Genomic DNA, 23,375 nt, shown 5'->3' with positions numbered 1-23,375 from the left:
ACAAAGTAAATGCCTAAATCTGAAAGTATATATGGAACGTTAAATATGGGAAAATACTCCTCTTCTACAGTTTTCTCACTCTGTTGCCTTCCCTTGAAAATCCATACCTGTATCTGATACCTGAGCTACCAATGACTTTCAAGGACTGTTGATCAATATCATAGATAGACACAAACGGCATTTCAAAATGGCAGTTATACACAGAGAAATGGTTAAATATCATTCATAACTTGATATAAAACCACCACCCCTCAAGCTGGCCATGTGTCTAGGCGTCATTTAGAGCATCGTCTACTTTGTTAGATTATTAACAAATTATTTGCTTTTTTTGACAAAACACATCTGACAGTTAGAAATTATCTAGATTTTAAATATGTGGCTACAAAAGGAGTAATTTTTTCCAAAATTTGGCACAAAAAGGTTGCTCTCAGACTGAGACTAAAATTCAGATTCTGATCTAAATTATAGTAATTCCATATTTTAATCCAAATTTATACCAATGTATCTAAGACCAGCAACCGGCCTTAAATATGCCAAGTTTTGGCCTTAAAGAAAGCCTTACCTGCTAGATCTGTTGGCCCAATCATGCAGTCCTTATTCAGGCAAAATTTCCATTAACTACAGTTGGAGTTTTGCCTGAACAAGGACTACAGGACTGGCCCATCCAAGCAGCTAAAAATAGATTTTTCAAATGGAAATATTTCTGGATGCATCATTAACACAGTTCTAAATATGTAGATGAATATTTCAGTACAGATCTTAAATGCAGAAGGTACATATAACATTTTGTTCTTTTCTGTGAACCACCAGCAAAACATGCCTTCAATTAGTAGCTGAGTGAAGAAACTGTTTGATTTTCAAATATGTACAGATGGTCATTTGTTCTGAATGTTTCACTCATGATTTATGGCCTAATCCTGCTCCCACTGCAGTCAACAGAAAGACAGCGTCAATGGCAGCTGGATCAGGTTCTTACACAATAATGCAAGATTATGCATTAATTTAAAATATTTTAGAGTTTTACACATAGGGAATGTTTTTAATTCTTACCATTTGAGCAATCTGCACCTGTCCAATTAGGATCACAAGTGCAGGTACCACTTTCTTGAAGGTACGTCCCATGACCAGAGCACTGGTCTGGACACATTGTCTTCAGTATTTCACAGTTGCTACCACCCCATCCTGGATTACAGTGGCACTCTCCATGGATACACACACCATGACTGGAACAGGCTGGGTCTAAGCAATCAGCTGGAAAGAAAAAGATAATCTTTACTATGTTATTATTAACAATTACAATAGCAGCAATTATCATCCAAGGATTTTAAGCACTTTCTGAATTAATTAAAAAATGCCTGTGAGGTAAACAGTACTACACTCATTTAACAACAAACAGTAAACTGAGATATGAGGCGATGAGGCGAATCACAGTGCTACGTAATGAGTCAATGGGAGAACAGAGAGTAGAACTCACGAGACCTGAGGTGGCCCCTAGCCCGCCTGCTTTAATCACAAGATAACAAGCACTATCTGACCAAATAAATAAATAAAAATCAATACATAACTAATAGAGTGCAACTTCTAATCCATTTTTGCTAGCATATTGGTAATTTTCTTTGTAGTACATTAGAACATCAAAAGTAATTGTAAGGATCCACGTTCATGTGTGTAACTGGTTTAATGACATCCTGGGGATAACAGACATAAACCTCGAAGTCACTGATGTAACTGAGACTCTTGCAAGGATTTGTAATTTTCCTGAATTACACCAAGATTCACTTGGGTTTTCAGGCTATTTCTCTCTGTTCTCCTAATCACAGAGTAACAAAATCTTGGATTCTCTATAACAAGCAGTATCAACTGACCTAATCCACTACTACTGAGTTCTAACAGCTATATAGGACCCTCAACCTGTTTGAGAAATAAATGAGTTGGGTATTCTCTATCCTTCTTAATTCACTTTAATGTGCTTTAGATGACGAGATTTAATTTAGCAATTTGACTCAATAAAACTTTACACTTGTAGGGTCAATGGTCTGAAAATTTAATTCCAGAGACTTAATTGCATTACTTTGTATGTGGAGATCAATAAAATCAATTTGATTGAGGAAGGGAAATGGTGCTTTTTCCTCCTAAAAAAAATAAATAGAAAATGAACTCCACTTTACAGCATACCAGAATGAATACATGTACATCTCTAGAATACAAAAAAAGATGCAAAATTTTTCATTGTGATGCACTTGAATCAGCATTTTCAACTGTAAATCTTTATAAAAATGTTGGTGGGAAAGACTGTATGCAATAGAGTAACAATTTCCTCTACAATGTGAAAAATCACTATGTCTTTCTGTGTTCTAACAGTCATCTTTTCTTGTGCTTCCCTCTTAGCTGATGTCAGACAAATAAAGTAAATCTATTTTTAATATGCTGAAATTATTAGACAAAACCTGCTGAAAGCAAAATATCTAGCAAACAGGATATTTTAGTATGTTTAATGTAAGGTAAACAATTTGCCAGCACATGGATTTACTGGGCCAGATTTTCAGCTGGTGCAAATTGACATGGCTCCAGTGAAAGCAATTGTGCTATGCTGACTTACACCAGCTGAAAAACCTGACCCTCTGTGTTGTAACCTGACATTTTAGAAACATTACTGTAGATGCTTGGGTAAATATTTACGTATTTACCTTCTTCACAGTTTTCTCCTTTGTACCCAGAGTTGCAGGCACAAGAGCCCATGATACAAATCCCACGGCCCCCACACTGAGGATCAATACACTGGGTGGTAGGCACATCACACTCTGTACCCTTCCAACCGCTGAAACAGAGACAGCGCCCTTTGGAATACTGCCCGTTGCCACTACACAATACTGGGCAGGCTGCTGTGAAATAAAACACGACAGAAGAATTAACAAAACCCTTTTCAATCAAGCTTTGAGAAAAAAAGAGGAACATGTATGAAAAGTTGCATGCCAGTTTCTTTTCCTTGATAGATTAGTAATGACTTGTCTTTCTGCAGTTTATTTATTTTAACTTAAGAAAAGAATTCGGTTCAGATACCTCTTGAACAATCAGGGCCCAGAAATCCAGGAAAACAATGGCATGATCCAGAAACACACTCTCCGTTTCCATGGCAATTTCGGGGGCATTCCACTACAGATTCTGAAAGAAAGAGTACGAAAAATAATTCATACAGATTCCCACCATAGTACTAAACTAGAACAGAAGGTGTCTATCATCTAATTCTAAACCACTAGTGACTGATAGCAAATGAAGGTACTTGCAGAAGCATGTATGTCGCTTTGTTTAGTGATTGTAAGAAAGTAAATAGTGGTTAATTTCCTGTAATTAATGCTTGTGGTATCCTATTACATGATGTTACAACAAGAAGCTCAAGATTTAAACAGTAGAATGATAAGTTACTTTATGCTCATAATAAAGCCTAATGCTGCTTAATGAACATTTCAAAAAGCATCTTCCTTTGTGAACGATACATCATGGGAGGCTTTCATACTTCAGTTACTAAACAATTAAAATACATTTTCTATATCTTTTGTTGAGTCATGAAAAAAAACATAATAAAGTCAACATTGGTGAAAACAACCCAGAGTATTTAACTCAGAAAACTCATTTCTATTTTTAACAGAATGCTTAGATTACAGCTTTTGCTGAAAACTTGGAAGATTGTGCTTACCTATAACAATGGTATTAAAAGACACCTGCTCTGCATTTTTCCCATCATTGTAAAAAGCCAGATGCCAGATTCCAGAATCCAAATACTGGATAAAACCTGCCTCATGGAGACTGATAGACCTTGTCTGTCGGCCTGCTCTCTCTGACTCAAGCAGGTTGCGCTGTTCTCTTGCGATCAACCTGCTACCATCAAGGAGTTCCACAAAGTCATACTACAAGGGAGAAATGTGCAAAGGGTTTATTATCCACTTACTGCTCTTTTTAGTTACTGTTTTCATAATTTTTTCTATAATTTAACAGTTATGAAACGTGTCAGCCCCAGAGACTGCAGTTCCATATTTCTGCACAGAACAAACAGTATAGAGAGTTTCAGAGTAGCAGCCGTGTTAGTCTGTATTCGCAAAAAGAACAGGAGGACTTGTGGCACCTCAGACACTAACCCATTTATTTGAGCATGAGCTTTCCTGAGCTACAGCTCACTTCATCCGATGCAGAGTGGCAATGCAAGTTTCCCCACAATATCATGCAATATGTTTTCAGCTTGACCAGCAGAGATCCCTTCTAGAACAGAAGAGATAAAATCTCAGGCTATGTCTACATGGCCCCACAATTGAACTATGGGTGTGTGAACTGCAGCATGCACTAGCATGTGGTGTGTAACTCCCCTGTGTGGACGCTTGCTGGCATGAAGTAAAGCAGTGGTTCTCAAACGTTTGTTCTGGTACCCCTTTCACATAGCAAGCCTCTGAGTGTGACCCCCCCCACTTATAAATTAAAAACATTTTTTTTATATTTAACACTATTATAAATGCTGGACACAGAGCGGGGTTTGTGGTGGAGGCTGACAGCTCAGGACCCACCATGTAATAATCTCATGACCCCCTGAGGGGTCCCGACTCTCAGTTTGAGAACCCCTGAACTAAAGGACTATGTTAATGCGAATGAAGTACCTTTTAGTTTACAACTGCAGCATCCACATGGGGGAGATACATGCTAGTGTGTGCTACAGGTCTCACCACACCCATAGTCCAAACTGCAGAGCCATGTAGACAAGCCTTCTGTTTTTGTCCGTTCTTTCCACCCCTCTTGCTGAGATTTCTAAGGAGAATGCCAAGTAGTGCCAATTGTCATGGTGATGCTTTCTTGTGATATTGACACCTGACTACCATTCATTTAACATTAATTTGCAGAACAAAAGTCAGACGAGGTTAGTTTGCAGTCACAATTTGCAGATGTGAGCTGGCCATCTGCAGGTGAAAGACTGATTCCATACAGACTGTGCCAAATAAATTAACTAATAAGAATATCCTACCCCAATCCATTACCATTTGCTTCTTCTTTTGTTTCACAATCCAAGGTAAGTTCTCTGTTGCTGTAATTCCACTGACTTCAAAAGAGATACTACAGCAGAAAATATGGCTTTACGTTTCTATTGTACAAAGTAAACCAAATACCAAACGCAAAGTATAACAGTTTAAAAATGCACAAGGCAGTGACAGAAAATACTGTAGTTCAGATTAAAACTCTCTTCAAAAGCTATCACAAAATTTTATACTTCGTTTTATTAATAGCAACAACTACATGAGGGCGGGGAGGACTATAACATCTGAGTTGCCACAAACACTGGCGACAAAGAGATTTATCATCTGAAATCCGCATATAAGACTCTATCCACAAACGCCTGTTAACACTAATGGCAGCTGTTTGGTCAATTCTGCACATTCAGAGGAGAAACCCTGGGCAAGATCTTCACCTGGTGTAAACTGGTATAGCTCCATCTAGTCAATGGACCTACACTAAAAGTTTATACTACCTGAGGATCTGGCCCTATATTGCTAAAGATTTCTTTTCTGCATTTGTCAGGTAAATATTATATCATATAACAAACAGTTACCACCTATTAACTTTAAGGATCAGTTTCCTATAATAAAGAGTAACTTGGTTTCCACATTCAGTCCATTTCATTTTTTCTCTGACGTGTCTACTGTGTGAGGTGAACTACTATATACAAACCTTCAATCTTCCTACATATTTGAGATATCACTCAAATGGTATTTCATTCAAGGTCTATTTAGGTAAAGGCCAGTGTATGAAACCATTGATTCACGTAAGTTGTGATAAAGCCAGTTATTGTGACTGGAGAATCAGTGGTTTTATGTACTGACTTATGACCTTCAGAAACAGCTCCCTGCATAGCATAAAACAGGATAGTCTTAATCTCTGGACAGGATCTAAGCACTGGAATCCTCCTCTCCTGAAACTCTCCTTGGTTGTTAAAAACACATGATATTTTAGAATGTTGCTCTGCAATAAATCTGAATTATTATCCCAACACCATTCAAAATGTAGAAGAAACGCATAGATCATATGCCTTTACCAATACCTGAGCCAATTTCCTTTCAGCTATGTCTCAACAACCATAGTAGAACTTAACATTATTAGTATGGGCAGAAGCTAGTACCTTGATATGTTGTCACCTTGAATGTTCAAGCAATGCCACATGAAAACTAATGCAACTATTTTGGAAAAACTCTGCTAATTTAAAACCATTCAATGTTCTCATTTGTCAGAGAATTAAATACTTATCTTAATTCATGAAAGATATGAAAAATGTCTCTTTTCCCCCTCAAGTACTCACAAACCCTTCTATCTGATCACAATACCTAATATCACTGACAGAAGAAAGAAAAAGATCTCCATTCTGAGTTTTAGCTGGTTATTTATGGACAATATGAGATGTTTTTCAAATTACTTCAGAAGGACGCTTCTTGTTGTAGGACAATCTCAGTTGAGAACACATTTTTGATCTGGGAATTAGAGATTGTACTACTTAATTGACCACAAAGAGTATACCGATAGCTGACAGGCATAGCATAATTAATCATTTTAGAACTATAACGTAATAAAGATTTATGTTATTATATGGATAGTATTTCTGAGGTTGAATTTTTAAAAGCCATGTATATGGATGTCACCATTCATTCCACCTGCAGCAAATAGGAGTAATGTGGCTTAAATCCTATGAAGACTGCTTCGTAAATTTAGGATTGGGGTTGTGAAAGGGCATAGACTGGAAAAACAATGACCTTTATGTGCTAAAAACACTTTCATTTTGTTCTTATCCTATGGGGATACATTAATTAGCTTTATTGAGTATAAATGGGATGATCTGCCTACCCCTCTACATTCAGATTTGCTTTAAGCCACCAAAGTCCTTTGTTATTCTTAAAGTCTCCTTAAATAAAAACATATCGATTCTCTGGTTGTAATGAAACTGACATTTTTAGAAAGTGTCACAAAGACTTTCAGACTAGCATTGATTGGATTTGAATGGACAGCTACTATCAATTATTTCTGGTTGACTTATTTATAATTCCCCAGAAACAGAGAACTATAAATCTAGGGATATAAATCACACACACATATTAGTAAGCACTGAGGCCATCATTCTGAAACTTGGGTGCCTAAAGTAAAAAAAAAAAAAGAAATACTACCTGAAAAACCACTGTTCCTAATTATGTTATATTGAAATATTTGTTAGATACTATGTCACATAAGTAACAGTTATTTACCCTCAGAAACTGTGGTTCTTTGTGGTGTGTTGTCCAGGTGTTGAATCATGCCAGAATGGTCTTGAATGCAGTTCTGGTACTTTTTTGGGAGCCAGAATGAGCATTCTGATATTTAGAGTACTATCACCGATGACTGCTTCTGAGCGATAGTACAAAGTATCAGAAGTGTATTATAGCACTTTTTTTTTTTTTTTAGGACTCTACCACTGGTGTTGCCCATATTTATTCCACTGTTGGTGTATGTGCGCTCATTGCACTTTAGTCTGGATTGTTTTGGCCAACAGTGTTCTCGAACCTCCAACAAAGGGCATAGTGGGCGGGGCAGCCCCAACCACGCTTCAGTCCTTTTGCCATACAGAATCTTGATGTTAGTAGTAGGTATTGGGGTGGGGGAGGGATGTGATAGTCATGAAATAAATATATGGACAACATAGCTTGAAGAATCACACTGCAGGATAAGTAACCATTTCTTCTTCTTCTTCTTCTAGTACTTGCTCATACATATATTCCACTCTTAGTGACTCACAAGCAGTGACCTTGATTGTAGGAGATGGGTGCTAAGAGTGTAGCTAAATAGTTATTGCAGGACAGCCCTGCCAAAATTAGCATGATAGAGTAGTGCTAGGTAAACGTATGTACTGAAGACCACATAGCTTTCCTGCAAATGTACAGAATGGGAATATTTCTCAAGGAAGCAATAGAGGTTGCTTATGTCCTCATAGAATGAAATGTGATTCTTATAGGTGGAATTACATTAGCTAATTCACAACAAAGTTTGATACAGGCCAAAAGAGTCTCAGCATTGAAATGGCCTGTCCTTTAACACTGTCTCCACAGGCTATGAATAACATGGAGGATACACTAAATAGCTTAGTTCTGTCTGTACAAAAAGACAGTACTCCAAAGACATCTAGGATGTGAAGCTTTGCCTCCCCCTTACTTGAATGTGATTTTGGAAAAAAATAAAGGAGTTTGCATACCCTGATTTTAAATGAAAGCCAGAGACTATTTTTGGTAAACAATTTGGGTAACCTCTCAATGACACCCTGTCCTTATGAAAACTGTATACAGGGGCCCTGCCAAGAAGAATTGTATCTCCCCTACTATTCTGGTTGATATTATTGCTACCAACATGGCTGTTTTAATGGAAAGATGAAACAGGGTACATCCACCTAAGGGGTTCAAGAGCTGGATTAATTAACCCTGTGAGGACAATATTTAGATCCCACAGAGGAGAAGTTCCATTACACTTTTTAAGAGTCTGGCCATTGTGGGGCATCAGAATGTAGAATGTTGGATGGCAAAGAGCTGAGATGGCTGCTAGACAGATGAACCCTCAATGAGCATAGAGATAGTCCAAAGTTCTTTAAAGTCAGGAGATGGTCCAGTATGTCTGGAATTGAGATGGTGAGAAGTACTGCTGTGAACAGATACTCAATCTCTTCCATTTAGCAGCATGTGTCCATTAGGCTTTTCAACCATGGATCAGGATATTTTGTACTTCCTGTTGAAGTCAGTCAGCCAGCATCTATGCTTTGAGGTGCTCGGAGCATGAGCTGGGATCAAGCACTTGACTGCATCTTCATCTCTGCAATATCAGGTCTTGTTGGAGAGGTAAGTGTATCAGAGATTATTTAAGTCTAAGTAGCAGAATTGCCTTGGTCAGGTAGGAGCAACCATGATCATTCTGGCTGAGACCTGCCTGAGCACTTTCTGAGAACATGTGGATTAATGGATTAGTGGTGGGGGAGCGTGTGTGTACAACAAGCTTGATGACCATGGACTCCCTCTGGAACAAAAGTGTCCACACTTCCTGTTCTCTCTGGTGGCAAAGAGGTATGGTGGGATGACTCCCGCACCTTCCTTCCCCCTGAGTAATATGTCTTGAATTATGTCATCATTTATGGACCACTCATGGTTACTTGAAAATTGTCTGCTGAGGTGATCTGCTAGCATGGTCTGTGCATCCCTAGCAAATGAACCACCCTCGGAATAATTTCATGATGAATACAGAATTCCCAAGGATAAAGCATGCCTATAATATTGCCTGTCATGATTTGTATGTTAGTCCTTTTAGGACCGAAAAACTGAGCATGCTGAACAAATGGCTCTTAGCTCCAGGATATTTATGTGGAGTCTTACTTCCTGAGGAATCCATATATTTTGTGTTTGGAGGGCACAAATTAAATGGGCCCCCTGTCCTAATTTGGAGGCATATGTCACCAACACCTTTGTAGGTAGCAAAAGAGAGAATGGTACTCCTTTGCAGATTTTTAGTGGGTCCAGCTGCCAATTTAATGAGGACAGGACTTGTGGTGTCCTGTATACTAGCATGTTCAGTTGATGTTTGCTTGGCTGATATGCAGACTTCAGCCACTCCTGAATGCAATGAAAGTGAAATCTGGCATGCTGAATTAGGAAGGTGCAGGAGGCCACACATCTGAGACAAGTTCTCACTGATGTCCTGGGCTGAGTTCGCAGGTGGGTTTGTAGGTTTAGTATGGCTTGGAATCTCTCTAGTGGTAGATAAGCCATTGTTGTTGTGGAGTCAAGAATGGTTCCAATGGATTCTATTTTTTGTGTTGGAGTCAGTATTACTTCTCTTCATTTACTTTCAGGCCTGAAAGGGCATATAAATGCAGAGTCTGCTGAATGCAGTCTGTTACTTGCTTGCGCAATTTCCCATGAATGAGCCAGTCATCTAGGAATGGGAAAACTTGGATTCCTAGCTTTTTGAGGTAAGCTGCTATTACTGCTAGGCATTTTGTGAAAATCCTGGGTGCTGTCAACAGGTTGAGTGGTAACACACTGTACTGGTAGTGGCAATTGCCCACTTGAAATGTCAGATATCTTCTGTAGGGTGGGTGAACCGCAATAAGAAAATGTGTGTCCTGAAGGTCAAGAGTTATGTACCAATTGTTCCAGTGTAGGGATGGTATTATAGGAGCTGGAGTCACAACCCTGAACTTGAGCTTGTGAATTAAAGTGCAGAATGGGCCACCAATCGCCTTTCTTTCTGGGAATCAGAAAGTAACGAGAATAAAATCCACTGTGTTCCCTGTGCTATTTAGGAACTTCCACTGCTCTGATAAGAAGTGACTGCACCTCTTGATGAAGCCTTCTCTGTGAGAGGGGTCCCTGAATAGGGACAGAGAAGGTGAGTGGGGTGGAGGTGGATACAGAACTGGATGGTATAGCCCACCTCTATATCTCCAGGACCCATCAATCCATTGTGATGGTGCTCCAGAACCACAGATATGAAATAAATTATTCCCAAATGGAGAGGATAGGACTTGAAAATCTGAAGGGATTTGCACTCTGCTCCTGACCAAGCAGTCAAATCCATTGCCTTGATGTTGATGGAGGTTGATGAGCAGAAATGGACGTGAAACCAGATGCCTTCCTTCTGTGCAATGTTAGTCTCTTTCAAGATTGTTCAGGCTGCCTATGCTGTGGGTAAAAGGATTACCTCTCTTGTGACTATGGCTTAAAGTGCTTATGCTTAGGTATCAGAGGGTAGACCCCCTTAGGGATCTCAGTGTTGCATGAGTCCTTTAGAGAACATAAAGCCCCATCTGTTTTTGCATTAATAAGTTAATCCTTTGCATGGGTGACCCTCAATTGTTATTTTAACTTTTTTAGGGATCCCTGAAGAGTGGAGCAAGGAAGATCTCTTTGCAACTGAGGTTGCCACCAATCTGCAGGCAGTAACTGAAGTATCAAAGGCTGCCTGGAGGGACATACATGATACAAGCTGACCCTCAGTGAAGATGGATTTAAATTCTTCCCTGTCATCTTGTGAAAGCTCAAATATAAATTTGGGTTTGGGATCCCAACTAATACAATCATATTTCACCAACAAAGCTTGGTAATTGGTGATTCTCACTTGGAGGTTTGATGTTGAATAATTCTTCTGACTGAACAAGTCTAATTTTTTAGACTTGTCCCTGTCTTTATTTACGCTGACTCTGATATGAGCTTTTGTTAACTGCTGCAACCATTAATGAACTAGGCAAGGATTGCATATAAAACTGCTCATATCCCTGGAAAGGAACCTAACAGTGGTTTGCTCTCTTTGACGTTTGTGCTAAAGAGTCAGGCTCTTACAAGGCATAATGGAATTTCTCATGCTTCCTCTCAGTCTAAGAGGTGAGTTTGTGCGTGAAACTTAGGTGTATTTTTCATTAAATACCTTTTCTTTAATTTTTCACCTTTATTTAAAACCAAGGAAATTAAAAAAGTAACTATAATGTTCAGATGGTGACATTAATTGCACAGGTAAAGAAATTCACAATGAATGCCCTCCAAAAACCTTAAAGACTAACAGATTTGTTTGAGCCTAAGATTTTGTGGGTAAAAACCTCATTTCTTCAGATGCATCCATCTGAAGAAGAGAGGTTTTTACCCACAAAAGCTTAGGCTCAAATAAATCTATTAGTCTTTAAGGTGCCACCGGACTCCTTGTTGTGGATACAGACTAACATGGCTACCCCCTGATACTTGACTCCAAAAACCTTAACTCTCTCCCCTTTCATTTCAACAGGGTATTTCAACATATGACCAAATAACAGGTAAATGTGAATTAGTACCTGGTAGATAGAGAGACAAGGTGGATGAGGTAATATCTTTTTTGAACCTGCTTTTGTTGGTGAGAGACACAAGTTTTTGAGCCACACAGAGCTCTTCTTCAGATCTGGTGGTCCAATAAAAGATATTACCTCACCCACCTTATTGCTTTAATATCCTGGGACTGACATGGCTACAACTACCCCGCATACCTGGTAAACAGTTCAGTATAATGTAATTAGGGAATCTTTCTTTTAAAAATCAGAATTAAAGAAATCTGCAATAATCTGAAATAATGCAATGATATGCAAACAAATAGTCAAATCTATGTTTTAAAATAAAACAAAAACAAAAAAAGGAATGGAATTTTGAAGTTAGATTTTTTTATTGAAACCAAATGCAAGCATAATAGCTGATCTTCAATGCAAGTCCATTAATCTGCTTTGTTCAGAGGTCTGGACATGACAGACGCAGAATTTCTTATCCAGCATTAGAATCGCAAGAAGTTGCAGTGCTCTCCAAACTCAGTAATAGTTAATTTTCAAGAAACTGGAAAAAAGGTCCTCTTTGGTAGAGCATCTAGCCCAGAATTCTGTCTTCCGACAATGGCCAATGCCAGACACTTCAAAGGGAATGAACAGAACAGGACAATTGTCAAGTGATCGATCCCTATTGTCCAGTCCCAGCATCTGGTAGTCAGAGACTTACGGACACCCAGAGCATGGGGTTGCATCCATGACCATCTTGGCTAGTAGTCATTTGATGCACCTATCCTCCATCAACCACAGATGAGAAAGCAGAACTTGGACTGAAATTGGTTTGAAGTAGAAGAAATTCACATTTGGGGGGTAAAATAAGATTTTAATCAGGGTTAACTCCAAATTATTGTCTCTGAATATAGTGAAGAGGAACTGCCCTTTCCCCCCCATACTACTCATCCAGAAAAAAATATTAATTAAATTGAATTATTCACACTAATGCTTAAATTGCACATTTCACTATAACTTTAGATGCAAATATGTAGTATGTTTATTACTGAACACAAGTGCATAACCAAATGTACAATGAAATAGCTCGTAAGAAATCTCTTGAGGGGTGAAGTAGAACTGTATTCTGGGATACTCTGGAGAAGTCTTAAGACAGGAAAATATCTAATAATAATTGATCCTTACAATCTTAGTTCACTGTATCCCATATACACATATTTCAATATATTTTTTAAATCAAATAGCAAAATGTAAATAGCATGACACTCACTAGTAGAACAAACAGAACCTCTGTCAAAAAGGATTTTTTTCAACTTGCTTGTAACTTTGCCAGCTTTGCTTTTTGGTAGACAAACCCAGGAGAGCAAATAAATGCACGACTATAGCATGATACACTAGTTTATTCAAAAGTTAAAAATATGGCCATGGACCACAGTACAGGAAGATAACTGCATTAAATGTCTCTTTATGATAGGCATCATCACTGAAAACAATTATCAGATTTGATCATAAAGCAAAAGCTTTCCCCACACTGCAGATTTTAAATTCCAGAATATTGTTTAAAACGGCACTTATATTAAAATGACGATATATTTTTCATGTAGTGTAAGATCAATATATAAAATGGAAAGTAAAAATTAAAAAAAACAGGAAAAAGGAAAGGCTACAATCCTGAGAAACACAACTCTTAAAAAGATGCAAACTGGCAGTTTTCAATACTATTATCTTGCTTTTAATGAAAGCAGTTCTTACCTGGGTATGTGATGGGGGTAAGCCTTTTCGGCCATATACTCCAATCAATGCATCTTTCTGAAGGGAGATATTGAATTTTAGAAACTGTGGCTGATCAATGAAGAGCTGTGATCTCCAGAAGATCCCCGGAGGAACCTCTTGTATTGCTCTTCGGCCTATATCAAGTTCTCCAGAATCTATAGTGTTGTTTTCTTGTGCAAATCCCCCTAATTTTACTAAAAGGTTAAAAAAATATTAAGAGATTAAACATTAATACCCACTTTTTGCTCTCAGTCTTCTTTTAAATGAGCTGTCAAATATTTAGACTCCTCTCAGATGAAATGTTACTTGAGAATCTTTCTGAGGATATTACAGATCCTGAGGAATTAACTCAAGTGGAACTAACAAAACAAAGATCTCACAGAAATACCTTCCAAGTCAGAATGCAATGATTTACCTGAGAATATCTATTAAAGAAACTGTTTTAGGATCATCCCTCAGTCTTGATCATTATGAACATAATTATCTTGCAAAGTACGTGTCTTGTTATTTCTTAATGAGGATTAACTATGGTGTTTATCAGTCCTAATAAACATACAGTCACACTATAAAGTGTAAATTAAGGGAAAATGGATTATACAGCTTTTCAAAGCGATGCTCATGTAAACAACAAAAACAATCAGCAGAATTGATAAGTGCAATTTTCACTAAATTAAATAGAGCATTCATTTACATTCTCTAAAGTATTTTTTACAAAGTCAATTCAGTTGAATGAATACAAACAAACAGACCCTTCCCTGTTTAAATTATGGATGAAACAGCCAAAAAATTCAGATTCAACCCCCACAGAGTTAAGAACAGGGATATTGTTCAGTTCTTTACAGAGATAGGTTCATGCCTTGACCCATATTACACTAAACTATGGATATGTTTTTACCTGGAAACTTAGTTCAAATAGTCTCCCACAACCCAATCCCATCCCACCCCTGCCCTTTTTCTGCTTTAGGGCACTTTCCAAAGCATGCACCAAATCCTGCGGCATGATGAGTGCCCTCAACTCCGACTGAAGTTAACTGGAGTTGTCCCATTACTTAATTAATCTTCAAAGCACCTTGAGAAGTAGACAATTATAGAGTGATGTTTAACATGAGGCAGACAGATTGAATGACTTGCTCAAAGTCACAGAAAATGCTACTGTTAGAACTAGGATTAGAGTTTAGGAGTCCCTGGTTCCTAGCCTTTTGTTTCTATATCTATTGTGTTCTTTGTACAAATGTTGCTCTCTACTTATCGCACACTTAATAAAGCACTTTTCACAAACATCAAAATGATGTACATGAAATATAAAAATAAAGTGAGGAAAGGTAAATTATAGTAAACACACAAAACAAAAGTTTTATGACTTTTAAGTTTTAAACATTTAAAATAAGAACGCATTCTTTTCTGTGTCTGTACAGTGCCAACTCCTAAGGCCTTTTGGCATATCACTATTTCTACTACTAGCAACAAAGAAAGTGTTTAAAAGACAAAGAAAAAGGTCAGCCACAATCATGGCACCGATATCCCGCTCCCTTAATTCTGCAGATTCTCCCTGGTATTGGGAATCTTTTGACAAGTATACAAACAGAGCAAGAAAGGTGAAAAGAAAGTTGCATAAATATCCAGTGTGCCACACCACACCATGGGAATGCTCTGCAGAGAGGATTCTGAAAGCTGTGAGGAAACCCTACAGTGTGGTTCTAATGGTCAGTGGAATGATAAAAAGGGGCCTCTTCACATATGGTCTTGGCCTCCAGTACTTCTTGGCTGTTGCCTATTCTAAGAGGGGAAGGAGAATGCTTGCCACTTCCATGGATCTATGCAGGGAAAACTGTGAGGTGAATCTTGCTGAGAGATTTCCTCTCTCCTGGCTTCCCTTCTGTGGAAAGGATGAGATATGGCTCACAAGACCAACCATGTGAAGGCCTGGTACAGGTAAGGCATGAAGGGAGAAACAGGGGAAGTTTCCCACCACTTGGAACCAGGAAGATAGAGGTTCACAAAGCCAACAGAAAGAGTGGAGACAGGGCTGATGCTGGAGGAACCTGACCTGTGGCTAAAGAACCAAGTGGTGTGAGAAGTCATAGACTGACTTGCAAGTGTCCACAAACTGAATAACAACATACCTTGTTGGCACTGATAAAACACAGCACAGAGGGATCTGATGCTGAAGTGCATAAACTTTCAGCCAAAGCACTTGATGTCAAAATAGCCAGTACCAGACTTTAAGGAGATGATACTGAGGCACACAACATCTCAGCAGTAGACACTAAAGCTTTGAATACAGGAGCATGGGAGACACCAGAGACCAAAGAGGCCCTTGACACCGGATGCAAAAGCAGAAATGGCAACTCACTGGCCATGGTATCAAGAAGAGTCATGTGACTCCATTTCTTCTCTCTCTTCCTTAGCTCTGAGAAGAACAGTGGTATGGAAGAAAATCCTTTGAAGACTCTGTACGTCTGGACTCCTCATTAACTCACTAGCAAAGGCAATGTAGCTTAGCGCAGGTAACCCCTTTACACTCACGGTGCCAGACTTTAGGGAATGCAACCACGAGGCTGATGAATTTCAACAGTGTTAACTAATACTAAGCATCAGACCTTCCAATTTTGTTGAGTTCCTATGCATCAAGCCTGTTTCAAGCACAGACCCTGTCTGATTGCCAGTTACTAAATTCACAGACTGAGACCTGGATTTCAGCTTCTCCAGATTTTGGTACTGGGGACAAGACCCACATAGCAACCTTAAGTGAAACCTGAAGCAGCTGTCTCAGGCTCTATGACCCTGTCTGGATTAGGAGAAAACATATTTTTAAAAAAACTATGTTAACTAATTCATTTTAACTAATATAATTTAAAACTCTAGAGCAAACAAGACAAGTTGTATGTTAATAAGCCTTAGCTGGTCAAGGTGATCCTTGACGGGAGCAATATGTAGCAGAACTGTAGTGTAGACACAGTCAGAAAGCAATATATATTTTTACCAACTTACTTTCTTTTTCAGTACCTAACCTATTACAAAGTTTCAACCAAACCAATGTAAGTGCACTGCAACATGGTTGGCTGATGCCAAATTGGCTGAACACGAGTCTAGGCAGCTATTTAAAAAACTGACAATATTCGGAATGTGACTGTCCTCTCTTGCATGACTTATTTCCACAGTTATTCATCATTTAATGCAACAAACTGAAATAACTTTCTTTACAAACTTTTAGAGTATAAATAACTGGATTACATTTTTAAATGCTAGTTGAGATCACAGACTAATCCTTGCCATTTTTTGAATGTCAAAGATGACTAGAGATTGCTCCTGAATTAAGCAGATGTTGAAGCACTATCAAAAGGTGTGCAACAAGGACTTACATAGCTATGTTTCAGTGGTGGTGATGTCACTGAAAATGTTTAACCTGCAGGATCAACAAACCAATTGATGTTCTGTTTTTCAACTTTAAGAGACTGTGGAACATCTGATCTTGAAGAATCCAGATATACATATTTTCTACACTAACCAGGCCATGTATGAACCCTTTCTATCTTTCTACTTAGCAATTTTCAACAACACTGACATCCTACTCCAGCACATTTAGCTGCTTGTTTCCTACCACTTCCTCCAACTTTAGGCATGTTGAATCTTATACATTCACACACTGATGTTTGGTAATCACTAAATAATAAACACTTATTTGCAGAACTGACCAGCAACTTTCACAATGACTACATTTAGAATATCAACAATCTTCTGTGAAGACTGAAATAATAAGACGAGCTAGCCAGCTTTGTACAGACCCACTTTATCAGATGTCCTGCCCACCCTTTCTGAAGCTTCCATGTTTTAGCAAACCAGTTCCATCTAGCAGATAACTCCACCCGTTCCATTTACTCCACCAAAAAAAAATAGGAATCGATTGCAACCGCTAGCCACATCCCTCTCACTCCACACTAATCAAATTCTCTCTCAATCATTATTGACTCCACTCACTTCCCTTCCCAGGAATGGGGCTTCTATACTGTTCTCTAAATTTCCTATTGTTTCTTAATAGGCATAGAAAGATTCTTGATGTTCCCATCATTTCCCTTTTAACGTTTTAAAATAATTGAAGTCATCTTCCACAGATGGAAATTATACCCTAATGTTTCTCATTTCAAAAAATTTCAAATATACATCATGTTCTTTTATATAATTCAGTGACAGAAATTCAGAATATGTAAACACCTGAAAATACCTGCAAATTCTTTTCTTCCAGTCTCCCCCAATTCCCTCCCCACCTCAAAACAAAACAAAATGCAAAATAAATAAAAATTCAGAAAGAACACTTCTCCCAGGAAAAGCTGTTTTTTCTCCACAACCTATTATCTACAGATATATATATATATATATATATATATATATATATATGTATATATATAGGCACCTTAAACAGAATACTATAAACAAAAATATTGGTAAATTCTATTTCTAATCCTTAAGATTATGTTGTACAAAAATCTCAACTAAATAAATATTTAGTAGGCTCTACTAAGATTTGCACAAGAAAAATGAATCACATGTGTTGTCAGACTACTTTCCAAATTTACATGAAGTCAGAAAATACTATTGGAATATTTACCAAATAGCTAACACCTTCGTTAATCTAGGAAAGAATTGCTTAAAATATATGTCCACAATGTAGAATAAAATGAACCAAAACATTAAGAGACTAATAGTGACTGTTGTGGAGTGTAATTGATGATATACTTCCAAGTCTTTCATAGGCACACTAATTAGAATACTGGGAAGCAAGGTTAGATTTATAACCAATCAATAACACACCCTCCAGTTCCATGGCATAACCTTGGATTCATACCACCTACTATGAGATGTCTGAGATAATACTGTACAGCCTTCTACAAATAACCACATGTCATAACTTAACACTGCTGGTAAACTCCACAGACATCACACCCAAGTGAAATCAAAATCGTCCTTGCAAATGTACCTTTCTGGAAAAATCAATATAGCATCTAATTAAGAAACTATTCCATATTTCATTCACATGAAGTACTGTAAACAATATCAATACAAGTTCAATAGATATTCATGCTAGTTACAGTAATTATAATGTATTTTAATTCACATATAATTTTTTAGCTGATTTCAAATTTTCTAGTACCCTGATGTAGACAACTTTAAATATGATTTCTATGGGAAAATGGTACATTAAGAGAAATGAGCTAAAATAAAAAAATGCAGTTTCTTCATTTTATAATCAAGAAAGCAGAAACAATTTCAAGTTATTTTTGCTTTGTATAGTTTTCTATTACATATATAAAATGATGTCCAACAGCATATGGTAAAGAACGTGCCCAGTTCTTACAGCAAAACAATTAAAGCTAGGACTCCTATTTTGCATGCTCAGCTCTGACAGTTACTGTGTTACACAACCTCTCTATGCCTTCTTTCACCTATATGTCAAATGAATATAGTACCTACCTTCCTCATATATGTCTTTGTGCAGGACAATGAATTGTTTGTAATGCACCTTGAAGTCCTTAAATAAAATTAAACAAGTTCATTTAAAACCCTACTCCTGTGTCATTTGGAATCCTCCTTTTTATGCCACCTAATGCAGTACCACATTGTGCCTGGGGGAGTGAGTGGTATGTTGCCTATATTTCATCAGCAATATAAGGAAAGTCACCTGAAAAAGCTTTAGAAAAGACTGTTCAGATAATCCAGTCTTGTCTGACAAAATTTAAGGATGATTTAATATGTTTTTATTGTTGGCTAATAACTAGATCTGATTTCTACATGAACTTACTTTGGAGGTGAGAAAGTGGCATTTTATAGATTAAGCGCTGCTAATTTGCAGCGTCTATACTTTTGACTGGTGAGATAATAGTTAGCAGTTACACCACTATGGGCTGTGCTATCCTTTTGACCTAAGCAGAAACAGGACTGATCAAGGTTTAGATAAAAGCCCTCCAAGGAAAACTCATGTGCCATAAGAAGCAGAACTGTAAATTCAGTAGGAGGCCCTCTTGCCTCTGAAGCAGAGCTTCAGCATGTAAGTAGGGCAGTGGTTCAGAACTGGTGGCTGGCCCAGACCCGGACTCCGGAACTTGCAGGGGTGGGCAGCTGCCCTGACCCTCGCCACGCAGGGTGCGCCAGCTGCCCCAGACCTGGACCCCGGAGCCAAGTGGCTGCCACGGACCTTGCAGGGCTGAGAAGCTGCCCCAGATCCTAGAGCTTATGCGGCTGGGCAGCTGCCCTGGAACCTGCCACGTGGTGCAGCCAGCTACTCCGGACTCCCACCATGCAGGGCAGGGCGGGCCAGCTGCCAGCCCTGGACCCCTGCCGCATGGCTGTCCCAGACCCCAGAGCTCACGGAGCTGGGCAGCTGCCCTGGACCCTGACCCCGCAGGGCTGACCCCTTCGAGCTGGGCAGCAGGGCAACTCGGACCCCTCTGAGCTGGGAAACTTGGAACCTGGCAGACCCGGGCATGTGGGCGGCCTTTAGCACACAGCTGAGGTGGGCCACAGCTGTGTGCTAATTGGGCCGCATGTTGAGAACCGCTGCATTAGGGAATGCTGTACTGAGGGATACTTAGTTTTCTGGATGATTAGCAAATCTCAGGCACTGACCATTTGTTCACTAAATATAATGGCAATTTTCAAGAGTGAATATGTTAGCCCTGGTGCCCTGGCTAAATTCCATACTCAGTAATTATATTCCGCCTACTTAATATTCCTTTTGCAGTTTAAAATGGATACTGTATTGTCGTTCTTTCATGTAGTGTTGATGTATGCTATTGAATGACTATTGCCTTCCAAATCTACAGGTGGTATCATTTCAGTAGTGGATGAAGCAAACCTATACTGAATTTACAGGATTTGGGGATCTCCAGAGGAAACAAAAACGTGAGTCGTCATAATTTGATAGCTCATGCAACTCCCTATTATCTCTAAAGGAAAGGAGTTGTGCTCAGTCTTTAATATGCCAAAAAATGAAAATGACGATAGTGTCAATGAGAAAAATGTTTTATATAAAAAAGAACACTGACTAATCCCAGCTGAAGAATGCAGCAGTAGAAACCACTGCCACAGCACATATATTCATTAACAATACAATAGCTTCTTTCTATTCCTTGTAACAAGTAAGAAGCCATCCATATAAGGATAGAGATAATGGATACGTAAATACAAATCAAAGACACTCGGCAAAAAGAGAAGAGAAAAGAAAGAAGCACAGTGAGCCTTACAAGACAGGCTTTATAGGCCTAAAGAATGACAGAAAGAGGGAACTGAGCTATGTCATTTCTATAATTTGGAATTGTGATATCTTGAAAAAGTTTTGGGATGGCAAATGCCAGCAAAGACTTCCTCCTCCTCAGTAATGAGGAGATCAGCAGCACCTTGTGAAGATGGATTTTTTTTTTGCGGTAATGAGGCAAACACCATTTAAATCAAGTTTTCCATTCAAAATAGGGTTGCCAACCCTCCAGGATTGGCTGGGAGTCTCCAGGAATTAAAGATTAATCTTTAATTAAATATTATGTCATGTGAAGAATCTTCCAGGAATACATCCAACCAAAATTGGCAACCCTAATTCAAAAACTATTGATTTTAAAGACTCTCTTAGCAAAAGGTGTGCAGACTTTTAAAGGTTTAGAGACTCTTAAAGGGCAACATGAAAAAAAGACTGATAAAATATAATCTCTTTATGTGGTTTGTATTTTAAAAGCTCCCACAACAAAATTAATATAGTAGATTGACTTTATATATAGCTGATTGAAGAAGACTCAATAACATACCCTAAATGCGTTGGGGAAACAGAAGAATGTACCACATATGACTTACTAAACTTCAGCCAGAAGTAAAAATAAAACTTGAATAATATAGAGGGGAAAAAGGTAGTTTTTTTTAGGTAAATAGGTAGTTGATAGCAAGGTCATCACAACTTTTGCAGCACACACATTAATGTATTCACTCTTGCCAAGCTGTCCCTTACATGGAAATTACCACATAGAGGATTCAGAAATCAGCAAGTTCCTCCTCACAGAGTTTTGTCTCCATTTGCTCAGGAGTACAGTTTGCAGGAGTACAGGAGTGCAGAACAAAGAGGGGTTTTGGCCTTGAAACTATCCAGATCTAATGGAGACTACCAAGACTACAGCCAGTATATGGAAGGCCTATTCCTCTGGACTAGCTCTTCCAGTCATCTCCGGCTCCCTGACATTGTGGCTCTAACAGCAGGCACCGTTCCAGAGAATCCCCATCTTCCTACAATCAGAGGCCCCCTGAACAGGGCTTCTAAACTTTGGAGGAGGAATGCAGCTAACTTAGTACTGACAGGGTCAACATTAATTTATCTAAAGGAGATCCAAAGGGTTGATGGGATGCAATGACATCTCCACGTCTCTTCCATCCAGCCCTATCTAAATTCCCTGTCTTCTCTAGCTGCACAGGCCAAACTCTACAAGCCCAGAGGTTTAGCCTATGAGAACTGCCAGACGGGTGGCACTGCCCCTTTCTACATCTGTAGGTCAGGATTTACCGGATCCCACTCCCTCCATCCATGTGGTGGGAGAGATGATGTGGTCCATTACAATCTGAATAAAACTTTAATTGTTTACCTCTACTGTACAATTTTTTTTAATACTGTGGTTTTTTAAAATGGCTTTATAATTTCATTAGAACTACATGATTATGGTGGAAAAAGATGAGGATGGAAAACGAAATGATTTAAGTAGAACACAAGTTCAAGAAAAGGAAATGTTAAAAAAGAAACTGAGTAAAGTTAGTCTCACCATTTTCACCAGAAGGTAACGACACAGTGTTTGTTGGCAAGGTATCAGCATTCACTTTTCCGTTCTCAAATGTGTCATTTTCAGTCTGTTGTAACTGCCAGTTGAGGCCAAAGAGATGCATCGCTGGTGATAAAAAACACATACTTTTTAAGGAGTTTGGTGCTCTTAACTGCAGTGTCAAGTGATAAATACATTTATGACAACTCACTCTAATAATAAGAAAAGGAGTACTAGTGGCACCTTAGAGACTAAGCAATTTATCTGAGCATAAGCTCTGAAACCTGTCACTCTAATAATGACATTTCCATGTTTTTATGGCAATAGCAAATTGTGTATTAAAATATACAACAATAGGAACAAGCGTTTACAGCAGAGGTGAGCAAACTACAGCCTGAGGGCCACATCCGGCCCGTGGGACCCTCCTGCCCAGCCCCTGAGCTCCTGACCCGGGAGGCTAGCCCCTGGCCCCTCCCCTACTGTCCCCCCCTCTGCAGTCTCAGCTCACTGTGCTGCCGGCGCAATGCTCTGGCTGGTGGGGCTGTGAGCTCCTGGGCAGTGCAGCTGCAGAGCCCAGCCTGACCCGGTGCTCTGTGCTGCGTGGTGGCGTGGCTGGCTCCAGCCGGGCGGCGCAACTGTAGTGCCGCCAGCCACCGGTGCTCCAGGCAGTGTGGTAAGGGGGCAGGAGTCCCAGTGGGGGGTGGGGGGGGAGGAGGGGAATAGGGGGCGGGGTCTGGGCCACGCCTGGCTGTTTGGGGAGGTACAGCCTCCCCTAACCAGCCCTCCATACAATTTCCAAAACCAGATGCGGCCCTCAGGCCAAAAAGTTTGCCCGCCCCTGGCCTACAATGTAATTATTCAACGACAGTTTATGCTGTAGCACCAAGCAACTGCTGTATGTGCAGTTTAGTAATATAGCAATATCAGTGAATTCAATTGGCAATAAGCTCCATTAAGTAACAATACCGTGCCTCTATGTCTCACACTCAGTCTAATCGCAC

At 39.1% G+C, this 23,375-nt stretch overlaps 1 protein-coding gene across 23 annotated transcripts in view; it reads right to left on the bottom strand.

Moving 5' to 3' along the window:
* The window catches only part of TENM3 (teneurin transmembrane protein 3), a 2,191,633-nt gene that overhangs the window by 118,579 nt on the left and 2,049,679 nt on the right, over positions 1-23,375 (bottom strand). For all 23 annotated transcript variants that reach the window (XM_073341694.1, XM_073341703.1, XM_073341702.1 and 20 more), the window contains 6 exons: positions 22,378-22,500; positions 13,571-13,785; positions 3,695-3,905; positions 3,061-3,162; positions 2,688-2,882; positions 1,051-1,251 (listed from right to left, as the gene is read on the bottom strand). In XM_073341694.1, coding sequence (XP_073197795.1) covers positions 1,051-1,251; positions 2,688-2,882; positions 3,061-3,162; positions 3,695-3,905; positions 13,571-13,785; positions 22,378-22,500 — 1,047 coding nt within the window. The remainder of the gene's footprint in view (positions 1-1,050; positions 1,252-2,687; positions 2,883-3,060; positions 3,163-3,694; positions 3,906-13,570; positions 13,786-22,377; positions 22,501-23,375) is intronic.

Source organism: Lepidochelys kempii, chromosome 4 (assembly GCF_965140285.1).
Source record: "Lepidochelys kempii isolate rLepKem1 chromosome 4, rLepKem1.hap1, whole genome shotgun sequence".
Taxonomy (NCBI): Eukaryota; Metazoa; Chordata; order Testudines; family Cheloniidae; genus Lepidochelys; species Lepidochelys kempii.
The sequence above is the reverse complement of the archived record's forward strand: the minus strand, read 5'-3'. Positions and strand labels throughout refer to the sequence as shown.